Below are 15,323 nucleotides of genomic sequence, written 5' to 3' on the forward strand. Positions count from 1 at the left end.
ATGTGTCTTATGTAATATTTTTTAACTCTATTTTAAAATTATTATTTCTATATTTTTATTTTTTAAATAAAATAATATAATAATTAAATTATAATTTGAACTTCCCTTCTTACATTAATGGAAGTTTGCGTTGGAATATATGTAAATAGTAAAATAAACTTATATGTATAAAGAAATGGAGCTGAGTAAGCAAGATACTTAGAGACAAGTGTCTTCTTTTTTTAAGTGAGAGAAGAAAATTTATGTTTGGACTTAGAAAAAGTGCAATAAATCAGTGCTTATCCAACAAATAAAAGTAATTTTTGTATCTAAGAAATTATACACTATATATCCAAAATAGGAGCCTCTTTAAAACCCTTGACTCAGTAATTTTTGACTTTTTGTGACCTACATGCAAATTAAATTCGCGTGTAATAAGGCTTTCTCTTCTAAGGTAATTATTTTCAATGTAAGGCAAATAAATCTCAAAGAAAACTTCTTGAACATTGATTGAACTGATGGTTAGTGGCAATAAGTATTACCCCTTTGTTGAAGATCTTGGAACATATCCTGACCTTTTGATGGATGACAGTTAAATGACTAAAAACACTAGCTTTTTATATATATCTAACACTGTTTAGTACTTTAGTATGTGAACAATTCCAAAGAAAAAAAAGTTCTTCATGTTTCAGTGATGCCCATATTTTCTATTTTTTTAAGATATATATTGAACGAGTAATTTGAATTTTACTTTCTCTTAGTATTTACAATTTGAGATTCTATGAAGAATTGCAAATTGGTTTGATAGAAATAATCTTACTCCTAGTGCCCATTTATTCTCATTGTACATCATCATTGTATGACAGGGAGGAATACAAAAGAGCACACAGAAATTGAATGACTTGCTAGTACATAACTACATTTTAAGCAACGCTGCTCTGTCTTATTGAAATAATACATATACAACAACAACATAGAATGAATGTTCTACCCATAAATTAGGGTTTAACCCCATAAAGAAAAATTTGTATTCCTTTGTGTTACTCTTTTTTTTTTTTTTTTTGTCTTCACACAGACATATTACCTACCAGAACAACATAGGAAAAGAACTATGCGAGTGAGTATCTTGAAGTAGTAGTGTGGGTCTTTGTTGGTGTTTTGAGACTATGTACTACAAACTCATCCTTCTATTGTGTATTATAGTATTGGTTCTCAAACTTTTGACAGTGCGTCGTACACTAGAGAAAATATTCAAAGAATCGATGACCAAAATTGTTGTATAATAGCAGAGGCTTAAACTATTAATAACGTTACTTCCAATAAGTACATGACAGTGAGTGGGTATAAGTCCTTACACAGCAAGTCCAAGTTGAGTCTCAAGTCTTTGCTCACAAGTCCTTGAACATTTTCATCGAGTTCTGTTCGAGTCAGTGATGATGGAACCACAGAGTCCAACGGAAGGGGCGTCCACAGGGGGGAGCTGGAGGAGTTGTAGCCCCAACCCCCCAAAAAATTAAAGAATTTTTGCTTTTGAATAGAAAATTTAATATTTGCAAAGCTGTGGATTCTTAAAAAAAATTCAAAAAATTTAATTTTTGAAACCAAGCTTCTCCCAAATATATTCCTGCGGACGCCCTTGAAGGGGCCATTTTCTCAACTTTTTTTTAGAAAAAGAGTAATGTATATTTAATAAAATTTTAATGTTGCGTGACTATGACGTCACTATTATATAATTTGGTACTTCACACTTAAAATATAATTCTGGTGAAAAGAAGCGAAGAAATCGACAGCTGACAACAAAATAACGGTATATTTTAATGTTAGCAATGTTATGCTGTGTGTATAGTCTGTATAAAGGGTCTTGGGAATTATTTAAATGGCTATATCTCGGCTCCCACTTTGAATTTTGCAAAAAAATTGTTTACTGTGGCCGGCTGCATTTTCTCTTTCATATGATACTTTGTTTACAGAGAAGACCAAGGCTATAAGAGCTGATCGATGTCCAAAGATTTTCGACTACTTGAAACATAAGGGGGTTTCAAAAGTTATTGTGCACGTCGATGATAAAAAGTTTGTGGTAGACGCAGAAATTAATCGGTAAAATTGAGAAATTGCCTGTGACCCGAATGAAGTCCCCCCAGTTTTGAAGTTCAAGAATTTGACCATAGTCAAGGTTTTGGAGCTGTGGCTAGCGAGGGTTCTTTTATGCTACCACATTTCATACAGGCTGAACTTAAGATCAATGCAGCTGAATAAATAAAGTTGCTACCCTGTATGGATGAGAAGTTTGGATTGAACAGTGTGGTACTTGTGAAGAACTCTACACCGTCCCATTCCTTCAATGCAACTCAGTCATTCCTATTTGAGATGGTCCCATTATTCGTGAAGGCTAAAATCTGCCTTAACAATAATCCAGTCTATCTGTGGGGCATCCTTCAAGAACAGGTCAAAAAACGGTCCTGCAGCAATGTTACCTCCCTAAAAGCTGACATAAAAAAAATTGTAGGATAATCCCAGCTGATCATCTAATCAAAGCTGCAGCACGATTCCAGCCAAGGATCACAAAGGTTATTGAAGCTGGAGGAAGTCACATCAAATTAATAAAAATACAAGTTAACTGGCAACAACTTCATTAATGTTCATTGGAGTTTATCAATAAATGCCCATGCTATAAATGTTATATTTGTCCGAGAATAACTTCCCAATTTATTCTCGGCAGTGCCCAGTAATAATTAATAGCATGCATTGAATAGGAGAATTACAAGTTGCCAACAAGGGAGCTGCTGATTCATAATAATATATACCTATGTACAATGCTATTGAAAGGTATTATTGAAAATCATAGAACAGCGGATGTGATTACATTTTATTTTCTTGTGGGAAATCAATTATCCCCCCACCCCATAACAGAGTGTTATGTATAAAACCTGACATTTCCGTCATTAGCTTTACCTTTATAAAGGCTATACCTATATCCTAGTAACAAACAAGTTGGGAATTAAATAAATGACGACTTAAAAAGTCAATCATAAAATATAAAATAATAATCTCAAATAACATTGAAAATAGTAGTAGCTCCATTTATCGTCTTTAACAGATTATTATTAATATGTGGATAGTCAACACAAAAGCAACCAAGGTTGGTATTTTTAAGTATGATTTAGTAAATATTTCAAATATTTTTTAAAATATTTAAACTTGAAAAAAAGTGAAGTGAGCATAAGCAGGATTATTAATATTATTACTTTTTTTTTAGTTTTTTTGGAATTTTAAATTTTACATTAAGTTAAATTTATTTATTTTTCAATACTTTTTTAGCAAAGGATGGAAATGAGTTTTTTGATGGTTTTGAATTAAATTCATACGTATAAATTTTGACTCTGTAATTATTCCCTTGATTAGTTATAGGTTTCTTTAGAAAATAAATAAAATGCATAGATACTAGAAAAAAAAGAGAAGAGGAAATTAATTTTTATATTATATACCTATATTTATATTAATAAAGCAAAATTTGTCTAGATATTTGCTGGAAAGTCACATTTGATCTAAGAAATAACAATGTAGCAAGGAGTGTATGTAGCTAAAGCTGAATGCGTTATATTAAGAAATAAATAAAATGAATGTATCGTATATCAAGGGATTCTAAATCCTAAGTATTTTTTATAAAATACTAAAGCTGTTATTATTTATGAGTATAAATTGATATTTAGTAAAAATAGATACGTATAAAGTATAGCCAGGAGTGTGAAAAACTAATAGTAACTCTGAGGATTTCTTGGGGACTTATCTTCTATATGAATAAAGCAAATCTATATTACTAAAGTAAGTTGTATCATTTCGTCAACGCTCTCCCAGCCATCCCTGATTTTACCACTAGACTCTCATAAAATTACCTATTTTTATAATATTTATTTCAGAAGGCATGTCCATCTCTTCCTTTCTCCCAAGATACAAGTAGGTATATAAAATATAAAAAAGTTGTAGCAACTTACTGAAAACTCAAATTGTATCTCATGCCCTAATTTCCTTAATAGAACAACCTTTTAGATCGAAGGAAGAACAAACTGATGTTCGTAAGATTGTACATTCATAAGTGCTTACAGACTAATTTTACTTTATTAATAAAAAAAATTGAGCACAACAAAAAGAGGAGAAACGCAAAACTTTTTGCTTCCATAAGGGAAACTCCACATATTTGCTGAAGCCCAGGAGCCTTTCAAGCTCCATTTGATGAACTAAAAAATTGTATTTTTTGCTATTCATTCCCTCGTATACCCTATGAATACCCTAGAATAGAATAATTATTTTGTCTCATCCTACTGCCTTGAAGTGTCTCTCCCTCCCAGTTTAAATATTATATCTGCACCCTTGGTGCCATAGGCGTGGGAGATTATAATTTTTTTAGGGAGTCATTTTGTGAAAATATAAATGCTGGATAGAAACACTCATTGAAAAGTGTTTTAAGTAGTGTTTAAGGGTGCATTTAGAAGAAAAAAGGCAGCAAAAAGCCCACTTTAGTTTGTAAGAACCCTAAATTTCTCCTCCCCCAATATTTTGACGTTCAAAATTATCATCCAACTGTAATAGAAGTGTCAAGGCATGCGAAAGACTGTACCATTGCATTCGGTTGTTAACTTTGATATCCTTTAGGGTTATTATATTGCAAAAAGAGCCATATATGTAGTACATACGATGATTTTTTTTATCTGAATTTAAACATAGTGTCTAAATTGTAGACCAAACCCAATAGCCTACAGAAACTGGGTTCCTCAAATCTGTTTGATATCCAACTATGAAACCAGTCCATAAACAAAATAAATTTAACATTTAAATATAAGTGCGAAAGATGACAAATGTATTTCTTTCATCAATAGAAGTACCAAAATAGTTTGAAAGTGATTAGAAAATAATTTTCATTGTTGGAAGTAGAACATATAAATATTGTTGGGTTGAATTCTTCCCATTATAAATATACACATTTCTTGTTTTTCCTTCAAAACTCTCATCTAACTGTAAATTCTCTATTTCAAATATAAGGTAAAACCGACCTTCCTAGCTACTTTATTTATAATTTAAATTCTTAGAATAAAAATAAAATTCTTGAGTCATGCTTATTGATAACCAAAAAAACATTACATTCAAAAATAATAAATAATAAATGTAATATTTCTATATATAAAATATAGTGTGTGTGTTTGTCTTTTATGTCTTTAAACATAAGAGGCTGAAATTTTATATGGGTGCCTCATTTGAAGCTGGTCAGGCAAAGACCAATTTGTTTTTCTTGGGAGGGGGTCACATAAAGGGGGCTTATTCTATACCCAAAAAACAAAAGGTTTTTTTAGCTCAAGGAGACTAAATGGGAGATTGAGTTATAAATCAAAAAGTTATTGGCGGCTAAAAACACAATTGAAACGAATTAGAACGCTATCTAAATTTGTTCAAAATCAAGAAAGTTAGGGGCAAAAAAAGAAATCGGTGAAAATTGCAGTTTATTATTCTTTTCAGATGTAAAAAAATGGATTTCCAATGAAATATTGGATTTTTAAAAGTTTGTAGAAATTTGTCTGTGGATTCTTTTACATATAAATATGGCACATAAAAATTAATGTATAAGTGAAATATCTGCATTTGCTGATTTTTTTTTCTCCATTTTTTATCTATTTTTTTCATTAAACGTCAATTTTCAATTTTTAAGATGTGATTTCCCTCTCCCTCATATCACATAGACCCGAGCAACGCCAGGTAACTGTTTGCTAGTATGATGTATATTAACAATTGTCGTAAACATGTCTTGCAATTTTTCTCAAATAGAGCATTTCACTTGACGTCATTATTGTTGATGTCGGCCATTTTTGAGTCCTAAACAATCAAGTTTTATAACCATGAAAATATTTTTTTCATTAATATTAAGGAAACTAGTGAACTAGTGGAGGACAAAATAGGACCAACAAATAAAAGAGCTTAAAACCTTATGGTTTATTAAAATGTTACCCCTCTATTACTTAGTTTTATTATATATTTGAGCCTAATCTATTAAAAATAAGTTTCGACACTTTGGCACAATTTGTTTTCTTTTACTGTAGATACAAACAATTATATTGAATATAATTTTTTTTAAATATAATAATCATCTTGTTCCTAATCGATCAAATAATATAAATAATTAAACAAAATAGACATTTTACAGGAATTTTGAGTACATATTATTTTTATTTATTAATTTGAATAAAAATTACCTTATTATTATTAATTCCAAAATCACATTTTTATATTTAAATTAATAAAATTAAGTTAAAGAACATTAAGCTAAAAATAAACTAAAAAGTCCCACTCCTCATCAAACAAGGACATAGGCAGGAATCCCACCGTTTTCAATCATCAATCATACTCTGAATCCAACAAGGACTTACACTTATAACTTCTCAGAGTTACTCTCCGTCATTCATGAGCTCACTTACTCGTGGTTACACTTCATACCAACTCCGAGTAATTGATCCTACTGTTGTGCCATTCCTTATTTATTCAATCTGGTCTAGTCTAATCTTACATTGTGTTACCTTCCTAGCAGATAAATACCCTATGTATGCAAGGTTAGTGGAAATACAAGATAAGTCCATCATGTAATCGGGCTTACTGGAATTTTCAATTTGATACATAGTACCGACTGCTGGGGAAGAAAAACATATTTTGACCAAACACAATACCACTCATCTACTATGACTAAGGGTGATAATTTTGGTAAGAGTAGAAAAGTGTGCGAGGAGAAGGGAAGAAATACTTATGGCATCATTGATTAAATAGTATACATCTTCTTCTATCAAGAACCTTATCATTCCCGCCTTTATTATTCAATATTAATATAATAATATTAGATGCTGATAGTCTATAGAGAACTGAATAAAATGCCTAAAATAACGTCACCTTCTGTCAGTATTTCTGGAAATGGAGGCCCAGGAATATGGAAATACTTACCGGATGAGAAAGCGAGGGCTGGTCGGATTTATTGATATAAATGTGCCTTAAGTCCCCTGTCTAGAATTACACACCACTCATTATCCTCATCTTATAACAAGAGTATGGATATTCATGAATACATCAAGTTAGAATTTAACTTTGATCTCACAAAGATGCTTATTGCATGTAATATAACCTTATCCATTGCTAATCATCCTACGTTCAAAAATTTATGGAGAAATACACGGGTAAATTCTTCCCTTCCCTAGGAACTATCATTAATTAATGGAGGATGTTGGTAATGATGCCATTTATAGAAATACCCCCATTGTAAATTGTGAATTTAAGATCATATTCAGCATGTTTAGAGTCATCCACACCAAATTACGAAATAGAACTCTGAATGTTGTACCATCTAACAGTAAGTATTCTTTTTTTTTTAAATCTAATCATAAAATATTATTCTATTTTAGCTAAAATTATCAAGAATTATGATACACAACTCATTATATGGCAAAAACAACTGCTTAAATGGTCACAACAATGGGAATAGTAGCTTTGGATGATTCGCAACTAGTTTGTCTGACATTAGTCTCTTCACTTAAAGACTTGGGTTTGATCATTAGGTTTTCCAATATTACATAGTCCATAAATATTACTTTTTTATCACTTAAGGATTAGCTATGGTTGATAAGCCCCAAGAAATGGTGTTCAGAAAACTCATAAAAGGCAAAAACAACTGCTTAAATGGTCACAACAACGGGGGTAGTTACATTGGGTGTAGCATTAAAATTAGCAATTTTGCGTATCCTTCATGATAATAGTATGCTGTTATACAAGCATAAATAACAGGGGGGTTGATGCCCTTAATAAGGAGTAATATCGCCGGACATTACTACATAATTAGCTTTTGCACTAAATCTTTAAGATGGATTTAATTCTAACATTTTTTTATTAGTATATTTATTGTCTAATTTTATGATTTTGACATTTACTTTATTATTAATAATTATTGAGATCTCATCGATATCTATCCTGTGCACAATTTTATATAGCAACTTCCACATTAGGAAAAAGGGCGATGATCTTTTTGATTAAACTCCACGTCTGGCTTGTGTTTAGCAACTTAAAGTTATGACATATTTAACTGAATTCATGTCAGAACAAGAAAATATTTTTGGATCAATCTATTATTTCAATATTCTGTATTTATAATTTTTTGTTATTATTAGTTATATGATTCTAATTGTTTAATTTTGTATATTTAACATAAATGTAGGATGGTATATTTTTTAGTATGTAAATAATATTTAATTAAAGCTTTCTTTTTTAAACCTGGAACTTCAAATATATTTCGAAATACTCTACTTTGTCGTTTCATTAGTTATTATTCTGAGAATATGGTTCATAATGAATTATAATTTCATGGAGTGTGACGTTTTCAAATCTACTGTAACGGATAAAAAACGTCCAAGTCAATTATACGTGGTATATCTTCATTAAACATTTTTCTAATAAATACTTTCGTTATACCCTCAAAAATCATAATAAAGTAGGCAGCTGATAATCACATCAGTATTTTAAACAATGATACCATAAGTCTTTCTCCCCCCCTCTCCCCTCCTTCTCCTTGCACGCGTTTTTCTCTACAGAATTATCAACTTTAACTATGACGTCAATATCAAAAGCGTGGGTGAAAGTCAAACATCAGTCGTACACACGTTATGGTATAACCTTTTATTTCTATTAACATTGTAAGCATTTTGTTGTCAGCTGTCGATTCCCTCGTCTTACTTGCTACGTTATGGCTACTTCATATTTATTCCTTTGGATAAATTTACAAAATAATAAGTTATTCTATACTTATGCTCTGTTTCCAAAAGGACCGAAATACAACTTCTTGTGGATCCCTTGTCGTTTAATTATACAATATACATATTTACCATTTTATTATTTCCATGGATAAGTTTTGGCTATCATACACAAATAAAAATGTCCCCAGTCCTTCGGATTGTCAGTTCCAAGATACTATAATTGATTTAAAAATTAAAAATAAAGTGGAGTGACGTCATCAAAGACCAAATTTTATAAGTTGTAGGACTGCATATTAGTACTGATATGCAGGACTGAACTCGTATGGATCAAGACTGAACAAATTGCAGTCGTCATCCCTAAATAAGGACCAACACAACACAAATTGAGGCAAACAAAAAGTGGTGCAACTGTCCCGGTTTCTCTACATATATCATGGTCATACATGTAAATCTGGTGTGTTTTTTTTAGCTGACCCGTTAATTTGTAATTGGTAGTATAAATAACGAATTTTAAATTCCTAAGCAGTTGACATTATTATTTAATTCCTGAGTAGTGAACATCCTTTCCTAAATAGATTTAATTATATTTATAATCTGTTTGAACGTTCGTGTGTGCTCATAAAAGACGGAGCAGAATCCTGAAGATTTGTTGCAGAGATATAATTGTTGGACTCAGAGTAGAACTGCGGATCGACATCGGAGTAAAGCTAGCAAATGTTATTCTTTACAATCTTTTTTTCCTTTCTCTCTTGTCAAAGCTAATTGTAGCTGATTAATGAAATGTCATGAGGATTATTCTTTCTCTCCTCCAAAACCTTCTTCGAATTGTTAGGGTTACCATATTGATTTTCGGTTCCTTTTTTTTAACATGCCCATTCCACACTAGATTTTCACCTTTGATCATGGTGTTACTTCGCTTACACATAAATACCCTATGTATTTTGATGTCAGCTGTCAATTTCCTACTCTTACTTGATACCTCATGGTTATTTCATAATTTATTATTTTTGATAAATAAAGGAAGTAATAAGTTATGAATACTTATCAACGTGCTGGATAATAAAGGTGTTGCTCACGAATTTTATAATTTGACTGAAGTAAGCACCCCATTTTAATGACGTCACATATGTGTGGAAAACACTAGCCCGTACTTGTATTTCGCTTTAAGATTACAAAGAATCTAACTCAAAATGTAAGATTTTCTACTTGCAAACTGGGCTTGACACTATATGAGGGGGAATTACATTTTATTTTCATACTATACCTTTGTAGGTATATAAAAAAAAATAATAAATAGGTGAACATCTAATCTACGTTTATGAATATAATACATTAGAGAACTATTACTATTAGTTACCTTGTCGTTGTGAGTTTGATCAACTGCATCTGATCATTTGTGAATATTTTTCAATTTTCTTTAGATAGGATGTATACACCATTATCTTAATGTTAGGTATAGTTTTATAATAATATAAAAACAAAACAATCATTATAGCGAAGAAATCAATTATATATTAAAAATAAGTGGATATTATTTTTTCTTAACATGAAACGCTCATGTTAAAAAAATAACCTTACAACTAAATCTTAATTTGTTATTTATGTTGATATAGAGTTTATCTTGCTAAAAGAACTGAAGATGATGCATGGAATAAGGCTCTGTTGCCTTCTTATTTTTACTTTTTTCTCCAGAAAGAGATATATATTTCAGTAAATATTTGAATACTACTCGGTAAATCCAATTTTCTAAAGATTTCCCAATTTTATATTGCTTGCAATAGTTTGTAAATCAGACTAATAATAGTTCTACAATTAATAATAGGAAGGATTTTGAAAATTCTACTCACTTGACAACAATCACAATAACAAAATAGCATTTACATCTCCAAAATAAAAACGAATTAATCAATAAGATAAAAAAATAAAATAAAGGAGAACTCATAAATCGGGAATATAAATTTTGATACTTAATTATTTTTTCCAATCAATACTAAAACAATTGTATTATTATTTTGTTACATTTTAACTATCGTTTTTAGTAAAACAACTTATAATTATCTAGTATGGAAAACATTTAATTATTTGTGTTGAGATCCTAGATCTTTGCGACAGTAATATTACAATTCGGTGACAAGCAATTTTACTTTTTAGAGAAGGATTCCCGATTCAATAAGTTTGGGAATTTCAATGACATTCAGATATTTCAGCATAAATTAAAAGGTTTGTTATATATTTTGTAAAACACATAATCACTTAACTGTTCGGATAACTATTTATATGTAATAGCAGAATACAATATGTTCCACAGACCAAAATTTTCGAGAAAAGAGAAGCACATTATCTTTAACAGTCTAGAATCATGTTCCATTGGTTTTCCAATCACAAGTGACTCAGTAGTAATAAAGCTACCAGGCGTGACCTTGAAGTGTCCACCTTATATAATTATAAACTATCCATATAGACCGTATATCAAGAAGTCCAACTTATTATCCACTACCTTTATACTTATGCTCCGTTTCCAAAAGGACATACAATTTCAAGTTGATCCTTTTTCGCAAATATGTATATATATATTTTGGCCATCTTATTATTTATATTAAGAAATTTTTGCTATCATATAGAAATACAATGTATAGCTATATTAAAAAACAATATTATACCTAATACAGTGTCGAATAAAATACTATAAGATTTGAATATTATGAAATTCATATATGTAATTCATTGCAAAAATTATATAGAAATAATATGACAATAATAGTCTGGGAGTACTTAAGAAATAAATAGCAATTGGTATAATTGACTTATTTGGCTAACTACCATATGATTTTGGGGTTTTTTTATGTTGCTTTTTGGAGAAAAGGTTGCATGATCCAATAAGGGTAACGGTGTGATATATTATTTCTAGTGAGGTGTCGTAAAATATCTTACTTTATGCGTAAAACCATAAGACCATTTTGCTACGGAAACTCGACTTTAAAAAAAAGAGAAGAAAAAAAAAAATATTTTTCAGAAATTTCAAGCCTCATAGAGTTATAAAAGTAGTTGAAAAGGAGAAAATACTTTCAGTACTAGTACAAAGAACTATGGTATTTAATGTGGTATGAGATCAATAAGCTAAATTATTTTTTTTGTTATCTAATAAGAAAACGCAACATTTTGAAATATTTTCCATTCCAACATCGATATAACAAAGAAAAATAAAGAGTTATCTGCGAATGTTTGAATATTTTAAATTATAATTTATAAAAAAAAGAGGCTCAAAGTTAACCTCTAATTAGTTATATTTAGGGAAATCCCTTTTAAGAATGGACGAATCTTTTTTATAAAATGCTTTTATTGTTATGTATTATTCATAAATTTCCATCAATCAAAAGTCATTGACTATAATAATTATAAAATTTCTTATAATTGACATACATTTTGACGAATAAATATTTTAATAAATTAATAAAATGTATTTATAAAATACAAATTAATAAAATGAATTACTTTTAACAAAGCAATCACAAATCAATTTAGGATTATTATCTGTAATGAACCAAACGTTGTAATAGTGGACATGAATGGCACTGAAACGCCTCAAAAACATCAATCGGCTTTCATGAAATGGTGAAATACAATCGAAAAAGTATAGTAATAATGTTTTCCAGAAATGGTTGGCAGGTCAAAACTGATAAATGTGTGTATCTAATTTATCAACATTGAGCAACAGATTTTATTGTCATGACTCATGACGGGAATCAATCAGATTAACTTTTGCACTAGTTTAATGGTTTTTCATTTAAAGGCTCTTTATGTGAATTAACAATCCGGTATATTTACGAAACAGATTATTTGTACTATTTTGGGGAGTATTTCCGCCATTTTTGTATGTGTTAAATGAAGCATATTAAATGGGAATTCAAGTAGATTTAAATTATGAATATTATTAAATAATTAATTATTCTTTTTTTTCAAATTACTTTATTCTATAATATAGAAATCCCCATTCGTTTTTTTATATGACAATAATTACTAATAAATAATATAAGGATGAAACCTTATTAAAATAAGAGGTATTCAAGCATGATACTTGTTCAATATTGAATACATAATATTGGTAAAAGTACCTCCTACAATGTTTTTACTTAATGTAAGCTACTAGATCTCTAGTGTTCTTTATTGAACGAATAAATTGCATACAGATGACGAAATTAACAGAAAATTTTATTATTTCTTCTTTTCTTCTCTTTTTCACTACTTCACTACTCATCACTCCTCAAGAAACAGAAGAAGAGGCTTGAAGCGGAATAATCCTCTCCATCTGATCAAAATTCTCGTGTACCTTTCGTTAATTAAACAAGTAATAGTCTTTTGGAGGTTTCATCATCATGTCTTCATCAGCTTGGGGAGTGAAGAGTAATAAAGAGGAAGAAGTTGTGGTGAATCTCAGTGAAATTATGAGTGAGCAACTGGCCATCGATTTGACTCAACCGTCAGATTTATTATTCCCATCTTTGGAGTCCGGGATCCTACATGGGGCTGAAACAGAGACAGATGATATGGCCATTGCACGAGCACTTCAAGCACAATTCGATCGAGAGCACAATGAAGCATTAAAAAGAGAGGAACGAGCCTTAAATGGAGGCTCCAAAGTATCTGTGTCTCTTAATAATTTTAAGACACTTCATTCGGATTACGCTGAATTATTAGGTTTATTTTCTTTACTTGCATATGATTAATAGGTTATTATAAATATCCATTTATTGTTCTAGATTACGAAGATTCTGACGAGGAATCCATATGCTCAGATGATGGCCATTTATTTAAAACGGAGCATATACCTCGTTGTGGGTACAAACGAACAGATAATGGAGACATTGTTACGAAACATGATGCAGAAATTAATTTTGTTAATAATAGTAGACGCGTGTTAGAAAGTTTTCCTCCAGGGATAGCCACTGGAGAAGACGTAAGAGTCTCAAATGCTGTATACAATGAAATGAAACAATTTACAGTCAAAGAAGGACGGAAACGCGCATCTAAAGTGAAGGATAAGGAGGACAAATCAACGGAGGGACAGCATACTGATCCTAAAACTCGCCTTATTTTATACAAAATGGTCAATAACGGTCTTCTTGATGCCGTACGTGGAATAGTGAGTACGGGTAAGGAGGCAGTTATTCTCCATGCTGATGGGGGCCAACATAATCCAGATATTCCATCTGAGGTTGCCATTAAAATTTTTAAAACTACTTTGAATGAATTTAAAAATCGAGAAAAGTACATAAAAGATGATTATCGGTTTCGCGATCGATTCTCCAAACAGAATCCTCGTAAAGTTGTTCATTTATGGGCTGAGAAGGAGAAACATAATTTAAGTCGAATGATACGAAAAGGAGTTAATGTTCCTGAAGTGTTTTCATTGAAGAAACATGTTTTAGTCATGTCATTCATTGGAAGTGACGGAAGACCTGCTCCAAAGTTAAAAGAGGCAGTTCTATCGTCATCTGATTGGAAGGGGTGCTACTCAGAGACTGTTTCAACTATGAAGACTCTCTACCATGATTGTCATCTTGTCCACAGTGATTTATCTGAATACAATATCCTTTGGCATGAAAAACGCCCTGTCTTCATTGATGTTAGTCAGGCTGTTGAGCCAACTCACCCACATGCTCTGGAGTTTTTGTATCGGGACATAGTAAACATTACGGACTTTTTCTCCTGTAGGATACCTCCTAAAGATGATCTCGTCAAATCATATGAAGATCTATTTTTTTATATTACTAATCTCTCACTGGATCCAGAACACGATATTACTCATCAGCTAATCAAATATCAAGAGTCCAATGAAAATAACCATGAATGTTTTAATAGCCAGTGGGCCAAAAGTCTTATTAAAGCCGAACCCATTTCTATTCCCTCAGGAAGACTCAACAATAGTCAGCGTTCGTCTACCAGTAAGTCTCCAGGGAAGAGTAGTTATGGATCAGAGAAGAGCCTTCCATCTATGACAGAGACTGAATTAAAAGCATTCAAGGACTCTGTAATTAATTCACCCTCTTCCCCTCCTCTGACAACCTCCAAATCTTACAGTAAAGTGTCATTTGCTAGTACATAGTCTAAATTTTTATTGGCCCCATTTTTTTTATATTGATTTATAAAGCTGTGTTTTTTATGTTTAGAGATAATATATGGAATATTATATAGTTGATTTAATTAAACAAAGGTTTAACGTTTATTTAACTCTTTAAGAGTAAATAATATGCTAGCCTTTTGCCAGTTGAGGCTCATACTGTGACGTTACTTAGAATTGTCTTACGTATGGCGAGTTAAGAACAAAAAAAAATCTTTGGTAAAAATCAATTAAAGGATAGAATATGTCCAATTAGTTACATTTCATATTATTTTATATTTAGGTACAAACAACTCAATACTTCATACATATATTTTGGTCAATTACTGAGTTATAGGCGTTGTACTAAAATTTATGGGTTGAGTTTCAACAAAGCATGAGCGGGCCTAGAGTAAAGTCTACCGTACAATACAATTGATTAAATTATATTTTTAAAAACAATCTATTATGTTATG

The 15,323-nt window shown here is 30.8% G+C and overlaps 1 protein-coding gene and 1 long non-coding RNA gene across 2 annotated transcripts; both read left to right on the forward strand.

Moving 5' to 3' along the window:
- The first annotated feature begins 7,486 nt into the window (after positions 1-7,486).
- On the forward strand, positions 7,487-8,303 carry LOC139904853 (uncharacterized). The gene is made up of 2 exons (XR_011779102.1): positions 7,487-7,549; positions 7,612-8,303. It is a non-coding gene; the product is annotated as an uncharacterized lncRNA (long non-coding RNA).
- Positions 8,304-12,897: 4,594 nt separating this feature from the next.
- LOC121114789 (serine/threonine-protein kinase RIO3) lies at positions 12,898-14,960 on the forward strand. Its single transcript, XM_040708862.2, has 2 exons — positions 12,898-13,445; positions 13,508-14,960. The coding sequence occupies exons 1-2, from the start codon at positions 13,124-13,126 to the stop codon at positions 14,851-14,853; spliced, it is 1,668 nt and encodes a 555-aa protein (XP_040564796.1). The 5' UTR covers positions 12,898-13,123; the 3' UTR covers positions 14,854-14,960.
- Positions 14,961-15,323: the final 363 nt, after the last annotated feature.

The sequence above is a fragment of the Lepeophtheirus salmonis genome, chromosome 3, assembly GCF_016086655.4.
Source record: "Lepeophtheirus salmonis chromosome 3, UVic_Lsal_1.4, whole genome shotgun sequence".
Taxonomy (NCBI): domain Eukaryota; kingdom Metazoa; phylum Arthropoda; class Copepoda; order Siphonostomatoida; family Caligidae; genus Lepeophtheirus; species Lepeophtheirus salmonis.

Coding starts and splice junctions, on each gene's coding strand:
- LOC121114789 (XM_040708862.2), top strand. CDS start 13,124: ATGTCTTCATCAGCTTGGGGAGTGAAGAGTAATAAAGAGGAAGAAGTT. Junction 13,446..13,507: donor GGATTACGCTGAATTATTAG/GTTTATTTTCTT, acceptor TTATTGTTCTAG/ATTACGAAGATTCTGACGAG.